General features: G+C 38.2%; 1 protein-coding gene across 5 annotated transcripts in view; it reads right to left on the bottom strand.

Moving 5' to 3' along the window:
• The window catches only part of LOC117995914 (zinc finger protein 431-like), a 170080-nt gene that overhangs the window by 134848 nt on the left and 7603 nt on the right, over nt 1–27629 (bottom strand). For 2 of the 5 annotated variants that reach the window (XM_069508553.1, XM_034983935.2), the window contains exons 6-16: nt 26985–27130; nt 25668–25800; nt 22039–22133; nt 21550–21657; nt 20989–21117; nt 19835–20058; nt 19100–19201; nt 17984–18141; nt 16559–16642; nt 14152–14330; nt 6574–9284 (exon numbers count right to left, since the gene is read on the bottom strand). In XM_069508553.1, the coding sequence (XP_069364654.1) occupies nt 9195–9284; nt 14152–14330; nt 16559–16642; nt 17984–18141; nt 19100–19201; nt 19835–20058; nt 20989–21117; nt 21550–21657; nt 22039–22133; nt 25668–25800; nt 26985–27130 (1448 nt within the window). In that variant the 3' untranslated portion in view covers nt 6574–9194. Of the gene's footprint in view, nt 1–6572; nt 9285–9318; nt 9388–14151; nt 14331–16558; nt 16643–17983; nt 18142–19099; nt 19202–19834; nt 20059–20988; nt 21118–21549; nt 21658–22038; nt 22134–25667; nt 25801–26984; nt 27131–27629 lie in introns of those variants that run through there. The other 3 variants (XM_069508554.1, XM_069508555.1, XM_069508556.1) reach the window with 3 other exon arrangements.

Raw genomic sequence — 27629 nt, 5'->3', positions numbered from 1 at the left:
AGCCGGTGTTCATGACGTACAGTTAGTAGCAGCACGAACCAAGGTGGCGCCGGTGAAGCAAGTTTCGACACCACGCTTGGAGCTTTGCGGTGCGGTGTTACTTGCTAAGTTACTTTCAGAAGTGTCCACGGTGCTTAATATACCCCAAGCGAAATTGTTTCAACAATTGTTTTGGCCTGGTTGAAAGGAGAACCAAACCGTTGGAAGACATTTGTAGCCAACAGAGTCACCGAGATTTTAAATGTACTCAACAATGATCAGTGGAGCCACGTGCAGTTTGGAGATAATCCTGCAGACATGGCTTCTCGGGGTCTTACTCCAGAAGAATTGATGAGTCAACAGCAATTTTGGATGCAGGGACCTCAGTGGCTGCGGGAGGATAGTATTCCAGTTTCTAGTAATGTTACTACAGACACTCACTTGGAAGAAAAGCAAGTTAAGTCACACATGGTAACTGCGGATACAGTTCAACCTATGGCAGTGTGGGATAAATACTCTTCATTGAAGAAGTTAATCAGAGTCATAGCGTATTGTAAAAGATTTATCTCAAAATTGAGGAATAAAAATACACAATTTTCAACTCATCTTACAGCAAGGGAACTAGACGAGGCTACCACAATGTGCATAAAGCAGTGTCAAGCAAGTGCTTTTCAAGAAGAAATAACTCAATTACTTAAAGATAAATCTGTAAAGAGAACCAGTAATACCTTTTCCTTGTGTCCCCTTTTGGACAAGGACGGAGTTATGAGAGTTAGAGGACGTATTCAACAAAGTAGGGAGGATTATGACACCAAACATCCAATCATCCTACCTTATGGACATCATATATCCAAGCTTATAGTGGCCAACGCACATGAAGAGACACTGCATGGAGGTCCACAGTTAACGTTAAATTACATTCGCTCAAAGTTTTGGATTATAAATGCTAAAGGTTTAGTACGGCAACACATTAAGAAATGTCTTAGATGCACTCGATATAGTTCCTCTCACCAACATCCATTCATGGGAGAACTACCAAGTTCGAGAGTCCAACCAAGTAGGCCTTTTAGTAAGAGTGGTGTGGACTACGCCGGCCCTGTGAATATCAGGATGTCAAAGGGTAGAGGTTGCAAAAGTTATAAGGGATACATTTGCCTTTTTATTTGCATGTCTACAAAGGCGATTCATCTGGAGGCGGTTACAGATTTAACCAGTGAAGCTTTCCTGGCCGCATTTAGACGATTTGTGGCGCGCCGAGGAAATTGCCAGGAAGTTTGGAGCGATAATGGTACGAATTTTGTCAAAGCTGCCAAGGAGCTGCGTAAATTGTTTCAGGCTGAAGATTCCACGGTGATGAGTGAAGTTGCTGCGTCTCTAGCTAACAATGGCACGGAGTGGCATTTCATTCCCCCACGGGCTCCAAATTTTGGGGGATTGTGGGAGGGGGGAGTGCGCTCCACGAAGTACCATCTAAAACGGGTTCTGGATGGAAGCACTTTGACTTTTGAAGAGTTATCTACTGTTCTGGCGCAAATTGAGGCATGCCTCAATTCTCGCCCCATGTATAGGTTGCCATCAAATCAAGCAGACTCCTCGCCCCTGACTCCAGGTCATTTCTTGATTGGTGAACCCCTACTGACCGTGCCGGATCATAAATATGAAAACTGTAAAGTCAGTAATTTAAGAAGGTGGCAGATGACACAAAAAATGGTTCAGCAGTTTTGGCGAAAGTGGTCTCAGGAGTATCTTAGTACTCTACATAATAGATATAAATGGACTAAGATTATTCCCGAGCCTAATGTAGGTGACATTGTTTTAGTGAAGGAAGATGATCTCCCTCCGTCCAAATGGTTACTTGGTAGAATAGAGTCTAAACACCCTGGTCCAGATCAAATAACTAGAGTAGTAACTTTGAAGTGTAAAGGATCTAAATTTAAAAGACCTGTTTCAAAATTGTGCGTTTTGCCAGTAACAGACTAACTAAAATGAATTGTATTGTGATTGCTTGTGAAGGTTCATTGTGTTTTCATTCAATTTAGTTAAAGTTTCATGTTTTTAGATTTATCTATGTATTTTGTTGTTTTCTTATCTTCTCTTATGTATCTGATGATTGTGAATTTAAGGACACCTTAGGTGTCCTTGGTGGGCGGCATGTCGGACTATGTTAATAAACTCATAGCTAGAACCCAGAGCCGTAAGGCGAGTGAAAAATATCAAATGTAAAAAGTTTTTGCTTATGTAAAAAAATGTCATGTGTGGGTTAAGGAACTTTGTGAACTTTGTTAATTAATGAAATAAAACGAATAGAAACATCTCAATTGTGTATTTAATAACAGTATCGTAATATAAAAGTGATATAGTGCTACGCGAAACGTTCAAGTAGCTTATTTAGATTAAAATGCCGAAGCAGTTGGTTGAGCATGATTTTCTCAAATATCTTGCTCAGTGTTGGCAAAATTGAAATTGGCCTGTAATTATTTGGATCACTTCTGCAACCAGATTTAAAAAGAGGTATCAATTTACTACATTTCATGAGGTCTGGAAAGGATCCTGAATCCACAGATTCATTAAAAATTATGGCTAGATATGGCGCAATAATATCGATAATATTGCTGATTATTTTTACTGATATCCCCCATAGATCTCCTGTTTTTTTGCTTTGTAAAGATTTGAACACTTTTGTCACAAAACTTATTTGCTAACTGCAACAAAGAATACCCGAAAATTTGAAACTGCTGAAAAATGCTCTCTTCAGTCATTTTAAAACAAAACAGATTCATTGATAACTTTAGACACAAATTTTGGAAAGCCTAAGCCTTAGGATACACAGGAAACATTGATGTCGATCATCAGCAGTGTGTTATTTTATGAGGTATTGAGCATTGATACCATTATACCCTCTCGGCTGGAACGACATTTGTCAAACAAAAAAATACCACTAAGGACAAGCCGAAGGAGTATTTGCATGAAAATCTGCGAGTTTGAAGCGTGTGAATTCGATAGCACTGGATCTTTTGCGCTATATAATCAGAGAAAGGGTTTCAAGCTTCTGACGAACTATCGCTAATCATCACACACAAATTGTTGTTTTCTACAGAATTAACGACTACCTTTCTCAAAAGCAATTGATATTATTATATCAATTGCTTTTGTAGGTAGTCGTTAGTTCTGACAAAACGACAAACACGAACTATCATGGCAAACGATGATTGTTGTATGGACACAGGTGCAATGTTTGGATATTCCTATTCCTTATTCAAGAGACTCTTGTTGTTTGTGAACAAAAAACGGTAACCAAAACATTGTGGATTCCCATCATAAACTTTCAACACTTGTATAGAATGGACCTTATAGACATTTCGATTCTCAGGAACTCCCTAGTAGAAACCAATCATCCAACATCTAAATCAATGGAAAATGGTCAGAAGTTTTGTTGTTTGCCACTAAATGACTTTATAGGAACAATAAGTTTTATTTACTTCTTTGAGCTACTCGGTGACAGACAAAAAGGGAAGTCATTATTTTTTTAATTCAGATCGGACTTTTTATATTTTTTTTAGTATTTTGTTTTCACTTGTTTTAGTTTTTGACAGTAAATAATGCTACTTATTCGTTTCAACTTGCAATCATAAACGCTCAAAAATAGGAACACAGACTAGCAAAGATAATATTTGGTTTTAAACTAGTGCGATGAAACCTGATTTATATTGTTTCATTTTTCATTTCATTATTTGTTTCTTTTTAAAAATAGGAGATTGTTTCCTTTCAGTAAAATGATCTAACTTAGGGCCCCTGGAGGGCCCATAATTTTTTTTCCCCCCTGTATATAATTGTCGTAATAATGTGTAGTAATTATAATGTGTAATACAATTAAATATACTTAAATAATAAAAAAAAAAAAATTACACTGGCTCAATTATTTTACTTGAACAAACGACAACCTTAATACGAGTAGAAGACATTTGTTTTTTTTTTAGCCAAACTGGCCAATTGAAGCTCTACCTTTGAAACGCCCAATCATAAATACGAAAGAAAATCAACTTCAACAACTCCTTTTTGCAAAAAGTTTTTCTTTGTTTGTAAACTACAAAACAACTAGAACAAGCCAGGGTCTTTGGGTTGGCCGTGGGTCTTCGGTCTGTCTTTTTTTCTCGAAGCCGGGTGAGGAAGAGGGTGTCACGTCGTGGTCCAAGCCCTGCCAGGTGAAATCCGCTTGTGGAAAGCCCAGCAAGGCGACCGGTGTGGAGGGAGGACTTGCCCCACGGCATCTAGGAGTAAGTGTGGACGTACTTCTAGGGCATCTTCACTTGTTCGAAAAATAAGTAGAACACTTCAGCATCCTTGGGTTGGCCGTGGGTTTAGGGTGTGTCTAGTTCCTCTCGCGAAGCCGGGTTAGGACTTAGGGTGTCACGTCGTGGTCCCAGCCCTGCCGGATGAAATCCGCTTGTGAAAAGCCCATCTCTTCTAGGACATCTTCACTTGTTCGGACACATTAATGTGAAGGACCATCTCTCTTTAAGTTGTTCACCTTGGAAATTCATTTCAACTCAAAGGCAATTGATATAATAACGCCAGTTTCTGAACTTTGCCAAACACGAACTATCATGGCAAACGATGATTGTTGTATGGACACATGTAACGTTGCCGGGTGCAATGTTTGGATATTCCTGTTCCTTATTCAAAAGACTTAACAAAAACATTGTAGATTTCCACGACAAAACTTTGACAACACTTGTAGAGAATGAACCTTATAGACATTTCGATTCGCAGGAACTGCTTAATAGAAACCAATCATTTTAACCAACGCGAAAAATGGTCAGTACTTTTGTTGTTTGCTACTAAATGACTTTAACGGAACAATAAGTTTTATTTACTTCTTTGAGCTACTCGATGAGAGACAAAAAGGAAAGTCATTATTTTTAAATTCACTATGGAATTTTTATATTTTTTTAGTATTCTTCACTTGTTTTAGTTTTTGACAGTAAATAATGCTACTTATTCGTTTTACTTGCAATCATAAACGCTCAAAAATAGGAACACAGGCCAGCAAAGATAATATTTGGTTTTGAACTAGTGCGATGAAACCTGATTTATATTGTATTTCATTACACTGGATCAATTATTTTACTTAAACAAACGACAACCTTAATACGAGTAGAAGACTTTTTTGTAGTCTAACTAGCCAATTGAAGTTCTACCTTTGAAACTATTTTTACCTCTTTTTTTTTATTAACTCCCCATCAAAAATACGAAAGAAAATCAACTTCAACAACTCCTTTTTGCAACAAGTTTTTCTTTGTTTGTAAACTACAAAACAACTAGAACAAGCCAGGGTCCTTGGGTTGGCCGTGGGTCTTCTTTTCTCGAAGCCGGATGAGGAAGAGGGTGTCACGTCGTGGTCCAAGCCCTGCCAGGTGAAATCCGCTTGTGGAAAGCCCAGCAAGGCGACCGGTGCGGTGGGGAGGGAGAACACTCCCCAGGGCATCTAAGTGTGGACGTACTTCTAGGGCATCTTCACTTGTTCGAAAAATAAGTAGAATACTTCAGCATCCTTGGGTTGGCCGTGACGGTGTGTCTAGTTCCTCTCGCGAAGCCGGGTTAGAACTTAGGGTGTCACGTCGTGGTCCCAGCCCTGCCGGGTGAAATCCGCTTGTGAAAAGCCCAGCAAGGCGACCGGTGTGGACGGAGGACTCGCCCCAGGGCGTCTAAGTGTCTTCTAGGGCATCTTCACTTGTTCAGACACATTAATGTGAAGGACCATCTCTCTATAAGTTATTCATCTTGGAAATGCATTTCAACTCAAAGGCAATTGATATAAATAACGGCAGTTTCAGAATTTTTAGTCAAATTAGCCAATTAAACTTCTTTCAAGTGTTCAAAAGTAGACAAGACAATTCAACGAAGTTGAGAAAGACACAGTCAGTAAAATTATTATTTAAAAAAAATATTTGCTTAAATATTATATGATAACACTTACCGTTTACGAGATGCAAAAAACTTTTCCTGTTGACCACCGGAACATTTTTTTAGCAGACAGGATCGGTGGGGATGTTGACATCTTCTATATAAGGAAAAAGCTTACAGGCTGTCTGGCTGGCTGACTGACTGGCTGGCTGGCTGACTAACTGACTGACTGATTTATAAACGTACATCTCAAACTACTGGACGGATCGGGTTGAAATTTGGCATGTGGAATAGCTATTATGAAGCAGACGTCCGTTAAGGATTTTTGAAAATTCTACCCCTAAGGTGGTAAAATAGGGGTTTGAAATTTAAGTAGCCCACGCGGACGAAATAGGTGATTTGATAGACCCAGCCGCGAAAATTCAAATTTTAGTTAGTTTTTCGAAAATAGTAGACTAATCATACATCGAAGGCTTATGGTAATGAGTTTTGCGCGCATAACATTTATGCATCTACATGTTTTTCCATAAAACTTTGGTCAAAAATACTCATTTACTTCATATTTGTGCAAATCCGGGAAAATTCAGAAAATTATCTTTCAGGAACAGATATGAAGTAAATGAGTATTTTTGACCAAAGTTTTATGGAAAAACATGTAAATACATAAATGTTATGCGCGCAAAATTCATTACCATAAGCCTTCGATGTATGATTAGTCTACTATTTTCGAAAAACTAACTAAAATTTGAATTTTCGCGGCTGGGTCTATCAAATCACCTACGGATAAGTAACGTATTTTGACATTTTGAACACGTTTTTATTAATTCGCTTTTCTGACGGTCTGTTTGTTTATTTGTCTGTTCGGAACAAAACTCCCCGAAGGCTTGAAATTTTATACATAACGATAGTAAATAAAAGGTATTTAAAAAATAAGTTATTTTATTTGTTAAACGACGACAATTATTTTATTTTTTTGTTATTCTTTTGACTCAATAATAATATCGTAATTCAATTCAGACAATTTTTAAATCCGTTTCAAATATAAAATAAAATACAAATGTGTAGTTCAAAAACAATAAAATGAAATAAAATTAGGTTTAGTTAAAATGATAAGATAAAAATGAAATAAATTTATAATACAATAACTTACTTAAGTTTAATAAAAATAAAAATTTGCCCTCAACAGGAGGTTCGTACTAATTATAATGTACGAACCTCCTTTTGTGGGCAATTTAATTATTATTATTTTCAATACAGTTGGTCGTAAAATGCACTTTTTAATACAGTTCCTCAAAAAGTGGCGTATTGCAGGGACGTATAGCGTTCGGGATGTGGGCTATTACATACTCGTGCTTTTTTTTACCTTTTCCGAACACGTGCGTTCTCTTTCCCAACTGTCAAAATAATGTCTATTAAAAAGAAAAACCAACGATGAAGTTTTTACTAAAAAAAAATCATAGAAATTTTTATGATTCATGCAAATACGTATATTTCTAAAAATAAGCTACTAATTTGTTTCAATATCAGATTTAATGATTTGATTGAATGAGTTTGGTTAGGTTTCATTTCATTTTATCTCATTAAATTTCATTTTCATTTCATATCAATAAAAAACTTCTACTGAAGACTTGGCTGTATGGGCATAGTTCCCTGTTTTTTTGGAAAAAAATGAAGCAATTTTATTAAATTGCTTCTTTTTTTCGCAATTGAATTAAAAATAGTCGTTCAGTACACGTGCGGAACCGTCATTGCAAATTTTCGCGCGTGCGCCTCGGCTCGGGTAGACATTTGTCGGAACTCTTTGCAATGACAGCCTTTCCACACTTGTAATGAAATATACTATTCTATGTTAGTAAACAAGGCTCGGTAAGCTAAATTTACAACACGAGCGCGACTGTTTTACAGTTTTTTCGTTTTTAATTTGGTAAGTCTATAAAACTTCAAAAAAGTTTTCTAGCAAAGAGTTTTATCTAATTTCAAAAAGGAGCTTTTTTGTTACTAGATACGCACATTAAATAATAATTATAACGGGCTTGTTCACTTTGGGTTCAAGCACTTAAGCGAAAGACTGTAGAATAATAACAAAACTCAAGTGATTAATTAATAATTAAAATCTAACTTTGACAAAGTTTTCTAATGAGGGTTTAAATTTTTAAAATATTTTTTAATAAATCTTTTTTTAGTAGTTTATAATTTCAATCAATTGTTTTGAGCGTAAGCGCACCATGAAAATGACAATATATTGTTTACACGTAGCAATATTTAAAAATATTATCTACTAGCTGCCCCGCGAACTTCGTACCGCCCATAATGAACAGAGCAAATAAACTACTTACGGTCATGTGATATACCTACTACCTATTGTCATTCAGTTATTTATTTTTATTGTATTTTAGTTTTAAGTTTATATATTGTATTGGGTTTATACCTTTAAATAAAGAATAATAATAATAATAATAATAAGTCGATTCTTTCTCAGGATTTTTTTTAAAATTTTCTCTCCGTAAGAACCACCCCCTTACTTCAAGGAATATTATGAAAAAAGAATTAGCGAAATCGGTTCAGCTGTTCTCGAGATTTGCGATCAGCAACACATTCAGCGATTCATTTTTATATATAGGAAGAATATGGTTTAGCAAAATTGTTTCAAATAATTAAGTCTATAAATTGGAAATAAAAGGATTTTAAATGATTTAAACTTTTGGTCGTTTAATGGTATTACATACAGTTTCTTTGCCTGATGTTTGTTAAAAATAATTATTAAGTGAGTTAAGTTACCAACTCTATTCTAATTATGTTTTTCACTTAAGTGCTAGAACCCAAGGCCGACGATAATTTATTATTAATACTCAAGAATTTATGAATCTGTAATGTATCCATTGGGAATGACTAAACTGAAAAACAACTAATTTGTCAAAACAACAACTAATCAGATATAAATTAAAGTGCGTAGTTACAAAACCCGCCATCTTGAAATTTAGATTAAGTTTTTCGTTTGTAGTTTTTCTCATTTATTTTAAGTCATGAAGTAGGAAATAAAATGGAATTAACTCCGCCCAATATTTTTAGATAAGGCGGCCATTTGTGCGGAATCGGACACGTCTTTTGGTTTTTTTAGAACTCTAGTTTATTTACTTGTTTTCTCACAACTGTATTGAAAAACGTCTCAGTAAATACTCAGGCGTTAAGGTTATTACAACCTACTTACCGCCCTGGTATCACAATGTACTATTAAATGCCTTAATTGTAAAGCAGATACTCTAAATTTAGTTTAGAGAAAAATATCAGAATCGACGCCAATGTGTGGTATCTTATATGGTGTAGGTAAGAGGTGGCTGTTGCGGCGGGGCGGGCGGTGGGTAATGCCCGTGAGACCGTCTGTGTGCATGTAGGGCGGTTCCCTGCAATAGAACGTAACAATTTGCATCTCCAAAAGAGAGTTGATCTTCTTTAGACGGAATCACATCGACCACGTCGCGGTTCAGGACAGGGGAACTTGCTGATCTGTGTTATAATGTAACATCCATAATATTATCACGTATTGTACCATGTTCAAGGCAATGAATAGGGAGGATGACTACTAGTCAAATCAGCGACTATATTTTATCAAACGTCAAAACGCTCGCTTAGTAAGAGAGCTTGTATGAAATACACAGATGTGCCGTCATAAACGTTTAACGTATTTTGATGTACTTTTTTAGTTAAATCCTCAATTGAAAATAGTAATCAAACTCAAAAACTAAAAGCTGACGTGGATTTTAAAAAATTTGGAAGATCCTTTATTTAACAATTCCTAAGAAATAATTTATTTATAACATAGTAGGCGTCATGCCAATTAAAAACGTGCGAAGTCTGCCAATCCGCACTTGGCCAGCATAGCGGACTATGGCCAAAACCCTTCACATTCTGAGAGGGGACCTAATCTCAGTAGTGGGCCAGCGATGGGTTGATCATGAAGTTGATATAGCTTCTTCACATTCCCCTTCACTTTGTGAAGATGAATCTAGGATGTGGTCGGTGCAACTCCGTTTAAAGATCTATGCTCTTTTTTGAACTCCAATGTTGTCTTTACCGATCTAACGAAGGCTATCACGGTATATCGCTAGGCTTTACAAACTTATGAAAGTAATTCACAATATGGAGATGCATAGCATGCAGCTAGGCAGAATGTGAATTTTTCATAGACAACTGCAAAATCAAAAGGGAAAAATCTTAATCAGAGGAAAGGAGTTAGTATAGCGCTCTCTCCGATACAAATGATAGAGGCAAAAATCTCAGTGGGCGCTAACCATGAGTCAACAACCAATCACAAACAAAACTAGGTTTTCTAATTTTATTTATGTTTTTTAAATACATTTTCGAATTGAATTTCGAATGTTTTTTGAAAACATGTGTGAGATTGCATGACGCCCACTGAGATTTTTGCCTGTATCATTTGTATGGGATTACGTAACAGAGAGAGCGCTATATGAACTTCTTCCCGGGCAGCATAGCAACATTATTAATTTTATCATTTCCAATCTACCACCGCGCCTGCTCTAGCAACCAAGCTGATTTACGAAAGCCGAAAGAGACTTAGTCCTCGGAGATGGTAAAACGTCAAATTGTAGCCTTCCTGAATTGAAACCTTCTACCGTCGTGATTTGAAACTCGATGAAACAAAAAACCCACACTGAAAAGAGACAAACGCATACATGTATAGGATTTAGCTTGCGAGCGAATGAGATAGAATACATTATACTCTGTGGGAGCTGTGTGTTGTACCGATAGGAAGATCGTCCTCCGAGCGGGTTTCATCGTGGTCGGCGCCCCAGGAGACCCGGCCGCGGGGTGATTACGTATCTCGCGACAGGCGTAAATCTCGCGATCATTGCTGTCAAACGTCACACGTAACAGCGGCTAGAGTGAGACAGCAATAGCCACAAAGCAAAATAAGAAGAAGAAGAGAGACAGTAAATTAAATATCGCATTGCTACTGCTGTCGCGTTGCTGTCGCTACTGCAACGTTTTACGTAATCAATCCGCCGCCGGTCATTGTATCTTGGAACTTGTATACAGTGTGTTTTATACCTAAGTGGGACAGTGTGATCCAAAACCATAGGAGGTACAGGGAAACTGACTTAAAAAACTTTAGGTCATTATTTGTGAAACATTTTTGGCATAGTAAATTTTTGGTCAAGCGTGAGTTGGCCATAATAATCAATGAAATTGACTTTTTTTTTAATGCCGATCGACTCAGTTTTGATCGTTTGATGTTAGGATCGTCTCATTATATAGAAAGAAAAAAAACGGAAAAGCAGAAGTTGGTCAAATTTAAGTAAATGTTTTTTTATACAATTTGTTAGTAACTGGTAGGTAAGTAACCTAATCATACTTGGATCAATGACATCTGACGGTCGTTTTCACAAAAACGACCTAAAGTTTCCTTAAGACATTTTACCTGTATCTCCTATGGTTTTTGATTTCCCCATACTGTCCCAGTTAAAAAAAACACGCTGTATCTATCATGTCATAATCTTCTGGGATTAAAACTTCGTTAGCGATTTTCTATTTTCATTTCAGACTTTATATACCTGTGATGCCATCTAGTGAGATCGTCCAAATTGCTTTCCTTAGGAAGGCTCACATCATGTCAAAATTACGTGGCAACCCCACAATACAGTCTTTCGTGGTGTTTAGTACTATTAGATATTTTAAACCTTGTTTAATTTAGGATGATAATTTTGACAACTCGCATATAGTAATTGAGTTAGAATATAATCGTTGATGAACCTATTCGATTATCGATTATTATTCTCATAGAACTTGGAATCGATAGTTGCATGGTTATGCTGCCTATGTCAGACCAAAATACAAAACACCAATTTTTTTCTATTAAATTTAAATATAGAAAATCTGATACTTGCATTCGTCACATCCTCTCCAAGTTTAGTTTTCTGAAGGTTTCAATTCAACCGCGAGCGAACTGAACACACGTTTTTTTTTAAATTGAGTATATTAATTTATTTTACACACAACAGAAACTTTAATAATTACAAAATCAGAGAACTTTAATGGCTAAAATTTGACATTGTGTGTGTGAGTGAGTGTTTATTAAGTGCAAGTGACTCTCCAACTTCAAAGTTTTATTACTTTTATAGAGCAAACTTTGACTTTGCCCAGACTGGTAAAACGAGACGGCGGCATATCGCTGTCCGCTGACACCTCAGAACAAGGACTATTAGAAGTAGCCCTATTGTGACACTTACTGTTAGAGCGAGATAGCTAAATGCATTTAAGCTCTTATTAGAACGGGACAAAATGATTATGTTTTGTCCTTATCACCGTGGCCACTTTTTTTTGTTTACTAAAATGTATTTGTACGTGAGATTTTGGCAAACAACGTGAAGTGAGGTTATGTTGACTCAAGTATTTTAAAGAAATGATTGATTTGTTTGGTTGTTTTGTTGTTTTTGAAGTTATTGTGCAATGGTGGATTGCAGTATACTAGGCTACAATAGCCGGAGCGAACGTAAAATAGACGGAATAACATTTCACAAGTAAGTACCTCTGCTTGAGCGAGAGGGACTGGGGAGGGTCACGCTAGTTGCATATCTGGATATATCTGTGGCTGACATAAATCTGTCTCGTTTTAACTAAAACATAAGTCTGAGCCAAGTCAAAGTAGCTCTATAGATCTCAGCCAAAGAATAAGATTACTGATGTTCTCATAGACAGTTTATGGATTTAATTTGGCAAAAAATATTGCTAAATATACCCAGCAAAAACAAAAACAAACTGTAAATATTTGCAGCCCCCAGGATCACCATGCATGGAAAGAAAATGTGAGGCAACCACTAAACGACAAAGTACATGTATTCAATAATAGTGTCATAAATAAACATTAATTACTAATAACTAGCTGATGTCCGCGACTTCGTCCGCGTGGATTTAGTTTTCGAAAATCCCATGTCCTAACCGTAAGTTAAAAATAACCAATGTCTCCGATCTTTAACTATACCCATGCACAAAATTAAGTCGATTCGTATCTTTGTTAAGTACTTTAGTATACACGAGTATATACATATTGGATTTAATGTGTTTTAATATATTTTTTCGCGGAATTATCTCTTTCTAAAATATTATTTTCTAAGTACTACTATTTCTGTTATTTCTGTTAAGTTACTGTTTATAACAGTATCTTGTGGCTATTTGCCAGTTAAAGGCCTGTCAAAATCGGTTCAGCCGTTTTGGAAATTAGCCGGAACAGACAGACAGTGCGTAAATGTTGAGAAAGGACTCCCCCCATATTAGCTGAGTCAACTGTCGCGTCAAAAGTTACTTTGGATTTGACAGTTGACAAATTTGGCAAATCCTTTCTCAAAATTAACGCATCACACTATCCATATTATGAATGCGAGTTGGGTTGTTTGTTGGTTTATTTTGGATTGAGTTGGATTTTTGCATGGGTATAGTTAGAGACCTGAAGAGAGTGACATAGAGACATTTTATCCCGGAAAATCAGAGTTTCCACGAGATTTTAAAAAAATCTAAATTCACGGGGACGATTCAGCTAGTGATATACATTTAGTAAAAAGCTGTTATTTTGACATTACAGACAGACATTTAAATTTTATTTACTTATATATAGATAATAATTTGTTTTTATGTTTAAATGGGCGCGTGCGTTAAGGCGCCATCTCCACAGGCGAGGAAATCGCAACGAGTCCGACCTACTATCGGCGCGGTGACGTTAGGGGGCATCCGTAAATTACGTGAGGGTGTTTTTTTTGAATTTTCTGTCCCTCCCTCCCCCCTGGTGAGATTTTGTTCAACCCCCTCCCCCATCCCCAATCTTACGGGAGATTATTCAAAATGTGGGTTTCTTACGTAAACGCGTTGGATACTTGAACGAAATTATTTTCTTTCGAACGAATTAGTGAAAGATCTTAATCGTATTACGATTACGCTTAGGATTAAATCTTAAGCATGTAGAATCTGGATTAAATGGACCAAAATAGTACAATTTTTTTTGTTTCAATCAGAAAAAAAATTGCGTGATATTTGCCGAGACCCTCCCTCTCTCTAACGTGAGATTTGATGAGATTTGACTCGACCCCCTCCCCCCCTTAAACATCTCACGTAATTTGTGGACGCCCCCTTATCGCCCCGAGGAGATTGGCCTAGAAGAGTTGTCACAATTCTCTCGTCCGTGGAGATGGCGGGCGGTGCAATGGGCGCGTGCGTTACGGCAAAGCTCACCGCGATGATCACGGATGCACAAGTCACCTGTATAAAACGGTCGCCGCACAGTTCGCACACGTAGGGCTTGTCGCCAGTGTGGCGGCGAACGTGCAGCGTGAGATCGTTGCTCTGTGCGAACGCCTTCTCGCAATACGTACACTTGTACGGCTTCACGCCCGTGTGCACGCGCATGTGGCGAGTCAGCTTATTACTTCTTGAGAAAGCTAAATAGGTAAATAAACACCAGTGAGTGACAAGGAACCAAAAGCTTAATTTGCTATAATATATATAAAAGGAAAAAGCTGACTGACTGACTGACTGACTGATCTATCAACGCACAGCCCAAACTATTGGACGGATCAGTTTATCTATTGTTTAAACGTGCACTATAATTTAGAGTCTTTAAATGTAGAATTCATGTTCTGTCCTTTTTTAGCCATATTAAAAAGAAAAAGATGCAGATATTCTAAATTTAGTTTAGAGAAAGACAACAGAATCGGCGCCATTGGCCACCTAATTTAATTTGAGAAAAATTTCAGACTTCCTTAACATTATTTTTTGTATCTTTAAATTAACAAGGACGTTTCGCGAATAAGACGTTCTGTGCCCAAATTCTTAACCTAAAAAACCGGTCAAGCGCCAGTCGGACTCGCACACGGAGGATTCCGTACCATCGCACAATAAATAACTTTTTAATTCCACACCTAGCCCACATAGTTCAGATCCCTGGACGTTAGGTCTATCAGTGGCCATCTACGTTATTGCATTGCGCCATTTTCTGTCTGTCTGTCTGTCTGTCTGTCTTTCTGTCCGTCCATCAGTCTGTCAGTCGGTCTGTCTTTCTGTCTGTCTTTCTGTCCGTCCATCAGTCTGTCAGTCGGTCTGTCTTTCTGTCTGTCTGTCTTTCCGTGTGTCGTGCCTGTCAAGAAAACCTATAGAGTACTTCCCGTTGACCTAGAATCATGAAATTTGGCAGGTAGGTAGGTCTTATAGTACAAGTAAAGGAATAAATCCGAAAACCGTGGATTTGTGGTTACATAAGGCAAAAAAATTAAGATGTCCAAGAACAAATAATTAGTATTTTCAATTTTAAACTAAGAAAACTATACCAAGTTGGCTTTCATATGAAAGGGCTTTACCAGTACATTGTAAAACAGATTTTTAATTATTTTTATACATAATTAGTGCTTGATTTATCATGCAAAATGTCTGTGATACGGATCCCTCGGCGCGCGAGTCTGACTTACACTTGGCCGGTTTTTTTTTCTTTTCGATGCTTCCGTAGTAGCTCTTGCGTTTCTTCAAATTCCTGTTGATGCGAGCTTGCTTCTCAAGTTTTCACTATGGGCTTGAGTATTGGGTGCCACACGGGCATTGCGTTGAGGTATGGCGTTGCAACGCACCACTTCTCCCCGCCTAGTCCGTTGCGTGTGCGGTGCGGCGCCGCACGACATCGACGCTTCGTGTGACATGGTACAGCGATTTCTTTGTAGGATGACGCAGCGGCACCGCTCAGGCGCCGCACCGCCAACGCAACGCATCGTGTGGCTTCCCTTTAAACCCTGGCGTCGACTACAGCAGAAACGCGCCGAATCGAATCGAGTCGCATTTATTCCTAGTGCGTCCATCTCTGACGAGCCGAATCGAATTGTTCATTCATCGCAACTTTTCATCAAAGTAGGCCGTTTTTGCGTCATGGACGGATGGACGTCATTTTATTTCAGGAACGGCGTGTTCCTAAATGCTGGTGTGGCGGTTACCACAATAGAAACTAGATGGCGCTGTTCAATCGATGACGTAGTCCCGAACAAATGTACCGCCGATAGTAATCGCACTAACGGAGTTTTCTGCAATCTGGACTATATATAGAAGTTTCAAGACATAACCGTCGGCCCAGCTGGCGCTACCGAGCACAACCAACCGCTCGGTGGGAGATCTCCCCTTTGGTACGGTCGAGCCTGCACACCGCTCCCGTACACTGGGTACACGACATTAATATGAAAAGAAATAATTATGGTGAATTTTATTATTTATATTCAGATTTGAAAATGGATCCTGTTAAATTTTTTCAATATTTTCGTTTATCCTATGAAAAATTTCAAGTTTTGTTAGACTTACCTGGACTATTCTTCATTATTCTTTATTTAAACAAAAATATTTGAAAACGAAACCGACCTATAGAAATAAATACCTTGGCGCGCATTCGTTTCTCCGCGTCGACTGAGGTGCGCCGAATCGAATCGAATCACACCGGCGAAGAAATTCGCCTGTCGAGCAATTCGCGCGGTCGATTCGATTCGGCGCGCCGCGGCGCGTCACTGATGTACGCAGTTTCTTATATAGGAGGCGACTTTCTGCGATTCGATTCGACTCGACTCGGCGCGCCTAGTGGACGCGGGCCTTAACAGCCACATCTCGCAACTCTTTGGAAATAACTATGTTACCCACTTACCTTTACCACATTCGCGACACACGCAGGGTTTCTCTCCAGTGTGCGAGCGCCGGTGACACTGCAAATCTGACGACCGGCAAAAACCTAAAAAAAAATATTACCCGTTAGTGGGGCTGTCAACAGAAGTGAAAACTTAAAACTATGAAATAACAGTGGTTTATGATTTTCTAATTAAATGTAAATAAAAAAGTGCATACAGTTTGAGATCTCACTCGCCATTTTAGCTGTAGGTGACAATGGGCATGTCAAAAGTACGATTTTAGTTTTTAGTAGAAATTAAGGTAATGTAAAGGTAGCGATAACTCAAAATACATTTTTGCACTTAACGGCTTATTAGTTAGAAGACGGCAGAATAGCACAACAGCATAAGTTTTTCGAAACTAGTTAGTTTGTTAATGACATAAAAAAATTCAACCTGATTTTGCAATGGAAAACAGTTGTTTTCTGATTAAAAAACTGAATTATTGGGGCCGATTATTTTGTACACAATCTCTAAACTAAACTAAATTAACAGGTCTGAATTTAGTGCTCTCCTTTTCCGCAAGCAACATTATGAAAGGGATAGCAATACATTTAGACGTGCCATTTTAGTATAGTTTAGAGATTATGCACAACGGAATTAGCCACAATGCCTACCAATGCATACCTATAAGCTATACTTATATACCTATAAGCTGTGGTAGCCTAGTGGTTCGGAATAAGCTGTGGTAGCCTAGTGGTTAGGACGTCCGCCTTCCAATCGGAGGTCGGGGGTTCGATCCCGGGCATGCACCTCTAACTTTTCGGAGCTATGTGCGTTTTTAAGTAATTAAAATATCACTTGCTTTAACGGTGAAGGAAAACATCGTGAGGAAACCTGCATGCCTGAGAGTTCTCCATAATGTTCTCAAAGGTGTGTGAAGTCTACCAATCCGCACATGGCCAGCGTGGTAGACTATGCCCAAAACCCTTCTCACTCTGAGAGGAGACCCGCGCTCTGTAGTGAGCCGGTGATGGGTTGATCAATCATGATGAATGCATACCTAAGATGTGCCTAACGGTTAGGACGTCCGCCTCCTAATCGGAGGTTTCGGAAAATTTTGGAGTTACGTCATAAATATCACTTGCTTTAACGGTGAAGGAACACATCGTGAGGAACGTCCGTTTAGTCGCACGGTAGCGCGTTCCAGGTCACCCATACCGCGCACTTTGGCTGCGCTCAACGCACTGCTGAAGGAGTCCCCTCGCTGTGACATATTTTCTGACAAATGGGCTGACCTCATGGGTCAGATCTTGCATTTTTGTGAAAATTTATAATTTTGCTATTTAAAATTTATAATTTTAACAATTTTTGGTAAGTATATTTATGTTAGTTAGTACTCGTAGTTTAATTAGTGTAATTGGGCTTTATGGCCATTCTAATTAAATAAATAAATAATAACATACCTTTCCCACAGAAGTCACACTTATATGGTTTTTCTCCCGTGTGCCGGCGCATATGCACGATGTAATTGGAGGAATTCGCGAAGCTTCTTCCGCAATGTATGCAAAGAGAGCCGCCGCCTTCCGTATAAGTTTTCCCGGCATGGATGCGCAGGTGTGTCCTGTAGATATAAGTACTACTTAAGAATTGCTATACATAATCCCATACGAATGGCAGAGCCAAAAATCTCAGTGTGCGTTAACCGTTTTGTGACACAAACGAAACTATGTTTATAAATAGGCTACTTGACAATTTTTTTAAGTTGGTCTTAAATGGTTAATATTTGTCCTATTATATCAAAAAAATTAACACTATATTTTTTTGCGCCCTAAAAACCGTAAAACTTTAATTTAAAAAAATATTTTTCTTAGACAGGTGAAAACACTGTCGGCCATGTTTGGCCGATAGATTATCTGTGCTCTGACGTCATGCATTTGTAAACAACAGTATAACCCTGTGGTTATACTGTTGTTTACAAATGCATGACGTCAGAGCACAGATAATCTATCGGCCAAACATGGCCGACAGTGTTTTCACCTGTCTAAGAAAAATATTTTTTTAAATTAAAGTTTTACGGTTTTTAGGGCGCAAAAAAATATAGTGTTAATTTTTTTGATATAATAGGACAAATATTAACCATTTAAGACCAACTTAAAAAAATTGTCAAGTAGCCTATTGAATTTTGAATGCTTTTTTTGAAAACATTTTTGTGATTAGTTGGTGACTCAATATGGTTAACGCTCACTGTGATGTTTGGTCCTACATTTGTATGGGATTACGTGACACAAAGTGCTATACTAACTATAAGAGCCTCAATAGCTCAATCGGTGAAGGAGTGGACTGAAAACCGAAAGGTCGACGGTTCAAACCCCGCCCGTTGCATTATTGTCGTACCTACTCCTAGCACAAGCTTGACGCTTAGTTGGAGAGGAAAGGGGAATATTAGTCATTTAACATGGCTAATATTCTTTTTAAAAAAAAAACTTCCTTCCAAGTATAAAGTATAAAAACAATTTTCACATTAATTCAATCATCAATTTAATTAGCCAATTTAAAAAATACTTATATATAGTTCATACCTCAAATTATCTCGTCTAGTAAACTTTTTTTTGCAAATGTCACATTCAAATACTTTTGCTCCAATTTTATGTGATCTTGTGTGTCTCTCGAGTAAAGCTTTGCTGAAAAACAAAATAAAACAAAAATATGAAAACTAAAGTTTCAAAGTTACACATTGTGATACAAACATGCATAACTAGCTGATGCCCGCGACTTCGTCCGCGTGGAATTAGGTTCTTTAAAAATCCCGTGAGAACTCTTTAATTTTCCGGGATAAAAAGTTGCCTATGTCACTTTCCAGGTCTTTATCTTATACCCAAGTAAAAAATCACGTCAATCCGTTGCACCATTGCGACGTGAAGGACAAACCAACAAACAAAGACACTTTCGCATTTATAATAAGATAGACCATATCTAGTGTTCAACATAATTTGGTTAAGGCTATCATATCACGGCTAAAATACACTTGCGAAGAAAAATTTGCATGTCAGTAAAAACAGGAGTGTGGTTCTTACCACGGTGCATGATTCTGCGTATCATCACACACCGCGCACATGACATACACATACACGCACTCTCCGTATTCCCTCTCTCATAGCTCGATGGGACGGAAATCCGACACGACCGGAGAGATCTAGCCCGCTTCCATCTTAGACTGCATCATCACTGACCATTAGGTGACATTATAGTCAAGGGATAACTTGTATCTAAATAAATAAATAAAAATGTTTGCTGATCACTGTACCCATACTGACCTAGCAAAGGTCCTAGAGCAGGTCTCGCACTTGTAGTTCTGCGGCCCATGCTCGCGATCTAAGAATAGGAGGGAGACGCTCTGGCCGGTGTGGAATCGTAGTATATGTTTATTGAGAGTCACTTCGTGCGCAAATCTCATCTCGCACGAGGAGCACGCAAACAGCCGCTCGACTCGCTCACACGCTGATCGATGGCGAGAGGCGCTTTTCAATGTCGCAAACACCTGGTGAATCACAAAAGAAAATGGTGGTAAATTTGAATTCAATGAGTCAATTTTGTTTCAGTTAAATAGACATATTGAAAGTGTCTAACACGATCAAGGGCGATTTTGCCAATTACTGAATATCAGGTTTTTTAATTATTTTTATTATGATTACGGCTGAGATGTGCTACTACATTAAAAAAAGAATGTGCCTAATGCATTGTTTTAGTGGTTTAAAACCATATTCGCATTATTGCCTTTCTAATGAAACCGGATTGGCGCACTTCGATTGAATGGTTTCAAAGTCTAAAATGGACATAGTTAAAAACATTTTTTGTGTTTTAAATATTAGGAGGATTATTTTAAATTCCTAAGCATTCTTTTTGTCAATTCCATAATTTAAATAAAAAATTAATATGAATTCTTTTTGGTCGATTTCATAATTTAAAAAGGAATTCTGTCAAGTCGTAATTCCTATATAATCCTGCAACGGGGTTGAAACCATTTCAGTACAATTTCTCCCATACTTCCGAGTAGAATCAATACAAAAGAATACAATAGGAAGGAAGAGAGAAGACGTCACTTGAGTGAGAAGAAATAGTATAAACTTCTAAAGGCTTTCACAATTAAATGCGTATTCAACATTTCATATCCGTGCTTTTAACCACTGAAAAGTTCCCATGTCAGGAGCCAACCATGAGAGCAGTAGCTACGTCAACGTGAAACTTAGAAAGGGCTGTCACAATTAAATGCGTATACAACATTTGATGACCTGTGCTCTGTTTTGAGCCAGTCATGGGTTGATCATGATGATGATGATATGATTAACAATTAACATTAACACACCTTGACTTGTGCAACCCATTAATTATCTTTTATCAATGGTTGAAGTTTAACGATAACCATAACTTAACTTTAATCACCTGCCATGCAACTGAACTTTATACTGACCTTATCACAAAGATGGCAGCGGACAGAAAGCTCGGGGTGTTCCCGATCACGATGACGGTTGAACTGGTCTTCAGAGCCAAACAAGCCACCACACGAATTGCACATGAAAACCAGGCCAGGTTGACGGTGCTGCCGGTAACAGAAAACTAAATGAATCCATTCCAACTCCAACACAAAACATTCAAGTCTCATGCCTTATTTCATACATTAAACAAGATTGCCCACCGCTTTATCTGCCTGGGCTTGTTAAGCAGGTGGGCAGTGAAAAGCTAACAGACAGACAGAGTCACTTTCGCCTTTTTAATATTAGTATGAACTTGAAATTATGTTTTCCTACTAGTGATTAATGCTGTTTCATGACATTGTAACTTTAGGAATATTGTAATGTTAGGAAACCTAGCAGAAACTAAATTTTAAGAGACCTATGCCCAGCAGTGGACATCTAACAGTTTCTAACAGTTGATGATGATGATGATGATGATGATGATAATGATGATGATTTATATAATATTATGTATACCTATTATTACCTATACCTATACCTATAGGTGTATTATTTACCTCGGCAATATTTTTCTTGAATAACTCTTGTAAACGTACTTCTGTGTACAATTCATGTTTTCTTGATTCTTCCTTTTTTTCTCCCAGCTCGGTGTCTGGAGGAACTTCCTGAAAAATAAAATATTGACTGATATTATGACATCAAACTGACTATTAATATCCCATGTAACACATTAAATTTGATTTCATTTGATTCAATTCTATTGTTTTCTTTAGGTGTCCTTTTTACCTGACACAGCAAAGCCAAAAAGGAAGGATTATGATTATGGTGTCTATGTATGTTTATATATGTATGTATGTTTTAATGTAAGTAATGAAATAAGCAAGTATAGTGTGGGGCACCCTTCTGAAACATGGACCGACAGTATCAAGTGGGCAGCAGGAAGGCTGAGAATGTGGTGGCTCTCTTTACATGGTTCAGCAGTGGATGTCCACAAACTGAGGATGATAATGATGATGATGAATATTAATGAATTATTATTAACTTACCGAATTGTTATGCTGTTCAAGACATTTGTGGCGTTCAAAATTGTGCTTTGTCAAATACATCATATTACATAGCATGCAGCGCAAAACCTTTTCATCTGAAAATAATATTTAAAATTATATTCTATAGAAATTCTGATCACATCTGATGGATGGCATTCGTTATCAGAAAACAAGAGTGAATAGGCATCTTCTAGTTAAAGGCGCCCCTTAGGCCTCATCATCACAATTATAACTAGGGTTGCCAGGTGTCCGGATAAAGCCGGACATAGGTAGGCTTTTTGGTTGCGTGTCCGGCCAAAATAAACAGTGTCCGGCTTATCCTGTTTTTGTTAGGCTTTTTACATTTCGCAAACGAGCGTGGCCGAGCGCAGGCGAGTCGACTGTCGGTCGCTCCCGCAGGCGGCAGTGCCGTCTAACAACAAGATTTATGACAATAATAAAAATAGCTTGATTTTAAATACAACTTTTTTATCGTACCTATTAATACTAAGACACAAAATCCTCAATAATATAGGGTGTCCGGCCTTTCTACCCAAACTGGCTGGTCTGTCCGGCTATAAGGTTTGGCGACCTAGCAACCCTAATTATAACCATTTCACAATCGCTCGCTAAAAGGTGCTAACCTTGGGAACCCAAAATCTATTGAGTTGTAAACTATGTGCCCTGCCCATTGTCACTTCAGCTTTTCAACCCGTTGACCTATGTTGGTTACTCTGGTTCTCTCACAGATCTCCTCGTTTTTGGTTTGATCACGAAGAGAAACTCCAAGCATAGCTCTCTCTGTCACCCGCTAAGTAATTCTAAGCTTTCTTATGAGACCCATAAAATTTATATTATGCTATGCTATTTAATAGCAACCGTGTCACCAAAATATTAGGTAATTATAACTTTTTAGATCACTAGCTAATTCCCGCGACTTCGTCCGCGTGGACTACACAAATTTCAAACCCGAATTTTACGCCCTTAAGGGGTTGAATTTATAAATATCCTTTCTTAGCGGATATCTACGTCGTAATGGCTACCTGAGTAGTAGCTTAAATTTTATGAAACAAAATCCCGTAATCATATCAAAATAAAATTAGAAATCTAAAAAATGTGGCTTACCCGATTCCAATGGGATTCCAAGGGAATAAGATGGGAATCGTTAAAAAAGCCGAACAATTACAAACGGGACCGAACATCGCAGATTCATGCATGGCGGCGTAATCCCGTTAATATAAAACAACGAAGTATTTAATAACGAGAAATTATTAATAAATTGCTTACATCATTAATTAAAAACACGATATTCAGAACACGCAACAAAAAATGAATCGCCATTTCAATGCAGAATAAAGAATGCGTCATAACAAAATGGCGGAATTACTTAGCGTCCCTGCCAGAACCGGAAGTGACAGACCACAGACCAATGTTGCCAATCTATAACATAAAGAAACTAACACCGGAAATCGATAGTTCCATACCTATTTTATCGATAAATCCGATTTAACACAGTATAATAATGCACATGCGCATAGAGTAACTTTCGGCACGTAAAACAAGCTGAGTAAATAGTGATCACGGGCAACTTTACAAGTTAGAAATGTGTCAGTTTGCGACTCAACCAAAAACATTCACTTACTTTGTAATCTAAATATATAAAAGGAAAAGGTGACTGACTGACTGACTGATCTATCAACGCACAGCTCAAACTACTGGACGGATCGGGCTGAAATTTGGCATGCAAATAGCTATTATGACGTAGGTGTCCGCTAAGAAAGGATTTTTGAGAATTCAACCCCTAAGGGGGTGAAATAGGGGTTTTAAATTTGTGTAGTCCGCGCGGACGAAGTCGCGAGCATAAGCTAGTTAAGCTAGTGTTTCTGGTTACCTGGTGGATGTTGGACCCGTTAAGGCCTTAACGGGTCCAACATAAAGCGGGTAAGCGATACAAACAATTTTATCGACAAACCAATTTTTTTTAATCAACTTTGTGGAAATGGCAGTCATTTTAATTTTCATTTCGACTAAGCAAGGTATTTGCATTTATTTAGCAATTTCTCGTGATGTAGCAGACCTACCGACACAAAACTAGTTTTGTTCGATAGCTAAAAATGTACCAAACAAATTAATGTTACAAATATTGACTAATTTTGTCATTAAGATACAGAAAAAAATAGTAAACTGAAAAAACACGCCAAAAAATTAGGTTATTTTTTGTTTTTTAAGATTTTAGTGAAAACTAGGTCATTAACCTGCTTGTTTTTTTTCATGCTTTGGATAGAACAAGATATTTTCTAAAAATTAACACCAAAATGAAAGCATTTAATCAAATAGTTTAGGAGTAATGACAGTTTGAATGTAACCTTTTATGAGCATCCTGTAATATGGAATATAACCGAAATAAAAAACTATATCAATCATATGGCTTTTAATTTAGCAGAAAATTACATAATTTTTTTTATTTTATGTAGATTAAGGTAGGTTTACCTTAACCAGGGGTACCAGCCAGGTAACCTCCCCGAGTGCCTGAGTGTTGCGAGTCCCTTCCGGGGGAAGAGCAGTGCTTGGGCCGGTGTACCCTGGTAACATGGTTAACAGTTTCTCTTTATGGGATATTGTTAGCCATGGCGAATTGACCTGGCGGGGAGGGGGCGTAGTCCACGCGTCCTTCTGAGTGAGCAGAGGGCGCAGTAGACGCATCCATGAGGCATAGCCTCAGGAGCGGAGGGTGTGGATGTGGTGGGCGGTTGGTGGTGAGTGTTTCATCACCCATCCACACACTGGCTGCCCCACCGGTCTCTCGCCTGTCCAGTTTGGTGACGGGCGAGGGAGATGGTGAGGATGGGGAATGTGGAGAGGGAATGGCCCTCCCCGCGAGCCCTAGCCCTCATGAGGATCTGTGCTGTGCTGTCGCTCACAGTGTGGTCCTCGGGTTGGTTGGCGTGCTGTGGTTCCGGCATGCCTCTGACGGTGTTTGGGGACACGTAGTGCCCCATTGGTGGGTCTGCTGTGGCGGACATCTGCTGGCGGAGTAACGAGGTGTTGTTGATCCCTTGTGCTCCGTCGTTAGCGGTGGGGTGGAACTTCGGGAGGTTTTTAGTCGGTAGGAGTCCAACGTAACCACCGTGCATCCCCGACATAGCTCAACGGGTTCCGAAGCTGCAGTGGCAATGGGCAGGGCACATAGTTCGGAAAACCGATAGACGTTGGGGTCCCAATGGCTGGAAGGGCGACCTCGCACCGGAAGACGCAGTGTTGGAAGACCCCACACTAGGTGGACGGACGATATCAGACGAGTCGCAGGGAGCCCTGGATTCAGGCGGCCCAAGACCGTGGCGGTGTGGAAGTCCCTACAAGAGACCTATGTCCAGAAGTGAACGTCTATCGGTTGTTGATGATGATGATGAAATAGAATTGGCGATTTATAGCCATTCCAGGCAGTTTATGGGTATTGGCCTTTCAACAGCTAGGAGAGAGAGCGCACCACGGTGCGGTGAGTTTGCGGTGCGTTTTAAAATCCGTTGGATTTAATGTATTAAAATCTGGTGCGGAATTAATTCCGCAGTGCGAGCGCTTCTATGTAGTTCTATAGTTCGAAGATTTTGCGGGACAGTGGTGCGCGCTAGCTCTAAGATTTATATACTAACCTTTATGTTCTGGTACATGTGAAATTAAATCATCTTTGGTCCTAAAAGTGCTAATACAAAATATACACTTTTGTTTTGGATTTTTATCCTGCTTCAAATTTAATCCATTCTCTGTCAACTTATGTAAGATGGTCTGAAAAGATACAATTATTTTTCTTAAATAATATCAATATTACAAGATAATTATTATGTATAAATATATTATTAGATCAAACTAGTCGCAAGGAGCCGCTGGATTCAGGTGTCGCAAGACCGTGGTATGTGGAAGTCCCTACAAAATACCAAGGTCCTTGTAAACAATTAATTGTAACTTCTTACTACAGAAATAGCATGCATCCTGTATACTTTCTGTCCCAAACACTCAACGGAATTTTAGAAATACATGAATCCATGCAGACTAAGTCACATGTATTTCCCAGAATTACTACTACGAATTATAATGGTGAAGTATATATTATACTTTACATGGAGATATAGTGTTTTTCTTATATCACAAGAAATAATTGTGTATTAGTACAATAATTTTATGTAATATGTAGTAAAACTAGGAAAAAAGCTAGGAAACTTGAAAAAAAACCGGCCAAGTAGGAGTCAGATTCACGCACCGAGGGTTCCGTACTCGGGTATTTTTTTAGACATTTTGCATGAATCAAAAACTATTGTGCATAAAAATATTAATAAATCTGTTTTAGAATATACAAGTAAAGCCTTTCACTTGGTATAGTTGTCTTACTTTGAAAATTGAAAATACTAACAATTTTTCAAGAACAAATTTAAATTTTTTTGTGATGTACCCACTAATTCACGATTTTCGGATTTTTTCCTTTACTTGTTCTATACGACCTACCTACCTGCCGAATTTCATGGTTCTAGGTCAAAGGCAAGTACCCTATAGGTTTTCTCGACAGACACGGCAGACAAACGGACAGACGGATAGACGGACAGACAGACAGACAACGAAGTGATCCTATAAGGGTTCCTTTTTTCCTTTCGAGGTATGGAAACCTAACAATTATTCTTATTTTCTCACTGTTATTATAATTGAACAAAAGTTTGTATGTGTGTGTATATTTTGATTACTCTTTTACGCAAACACTACTGGACGGATTAAGTTGAAATTTGCAATGGGAGATAGACTATACTCTGGGTTAACACATAGGCTACTTTTAATCCCAGAAAATTAAAGGGTTCCCACGGGAGTTTTAAAAACCTATACCCACGCGAGAGAAGTTGCAGGCATCAGCAAGTTAGTAATTAGTAATTAGTAGTAATTCTGGAAGTTACCGCACCAGCGTGTATAAAGTAAGATCCACATACGCTTGTCAGTTTCTTCTTGCGGCCTCGTTTCGTTGGACCCATCAGGTCCGCGTGGATTGTCCACGCGTGCTCCGTTAGGGCGTCCACATCAGGGAAATTTTGACAGCACACTGGACAATATGAACTATTTTTCTCACTTTCATCCTCTGTGAAAAGAAATTACATTCATCCTTTATAAAAAACCGGTCAAGTACGAGTCGGACTCGCACACGAAGAGTTCCGTATCATCGTACAAGATACACCAAACACTTTTCTCTAGAACACTGTAAATTAATGACGGACTGCACCATGTGATTTGGTAAATTATTTTTTCCGTAAACACATTTTAATTTATTTTTTGTGATGTAACCACAAGCTCACGGTTTTCGGATTTTTCCCTCTATTTGTGCTATAAAACCTGCCATATTTCATAAGTTTAGGTCAACGGGAAGTATCCTATAGGTTTTTTTGACAGACACGACGGACAGACCGACCGACAGACAGACTATAACGGTTAGTTTTTCTTCTTGAAGTACGGAATCTTAAAAATGAATGATTTTTTTAATAACAGTGAACCAATTTTCGAGCAAGTGGGAGAAAATATACTGTCCATCAAAAAATCGAAACACGAAACTAAAAGATGTTGCGAGAAGTATGTATATTTTA

This window comes from Maniola hyperantus, chromosome Z (assembly GCF_902806685.2).
Source record: "Maniola hyperantus chromosome Z, iAphHyp1.2, whole genome shotgun sequence".
In the NCBI taxonomy this organism is placed as follows: Eukaryota; Metazoa; Arthropoda; class Insecta; order Lepidoptera; family Nymphalidae; genus Maniola; species Maniola hyperantus.
Note: the sequence above shows the minus strand (reverse complement) of the source record. Positions and strands in the feature narration are given on the sequence as shown.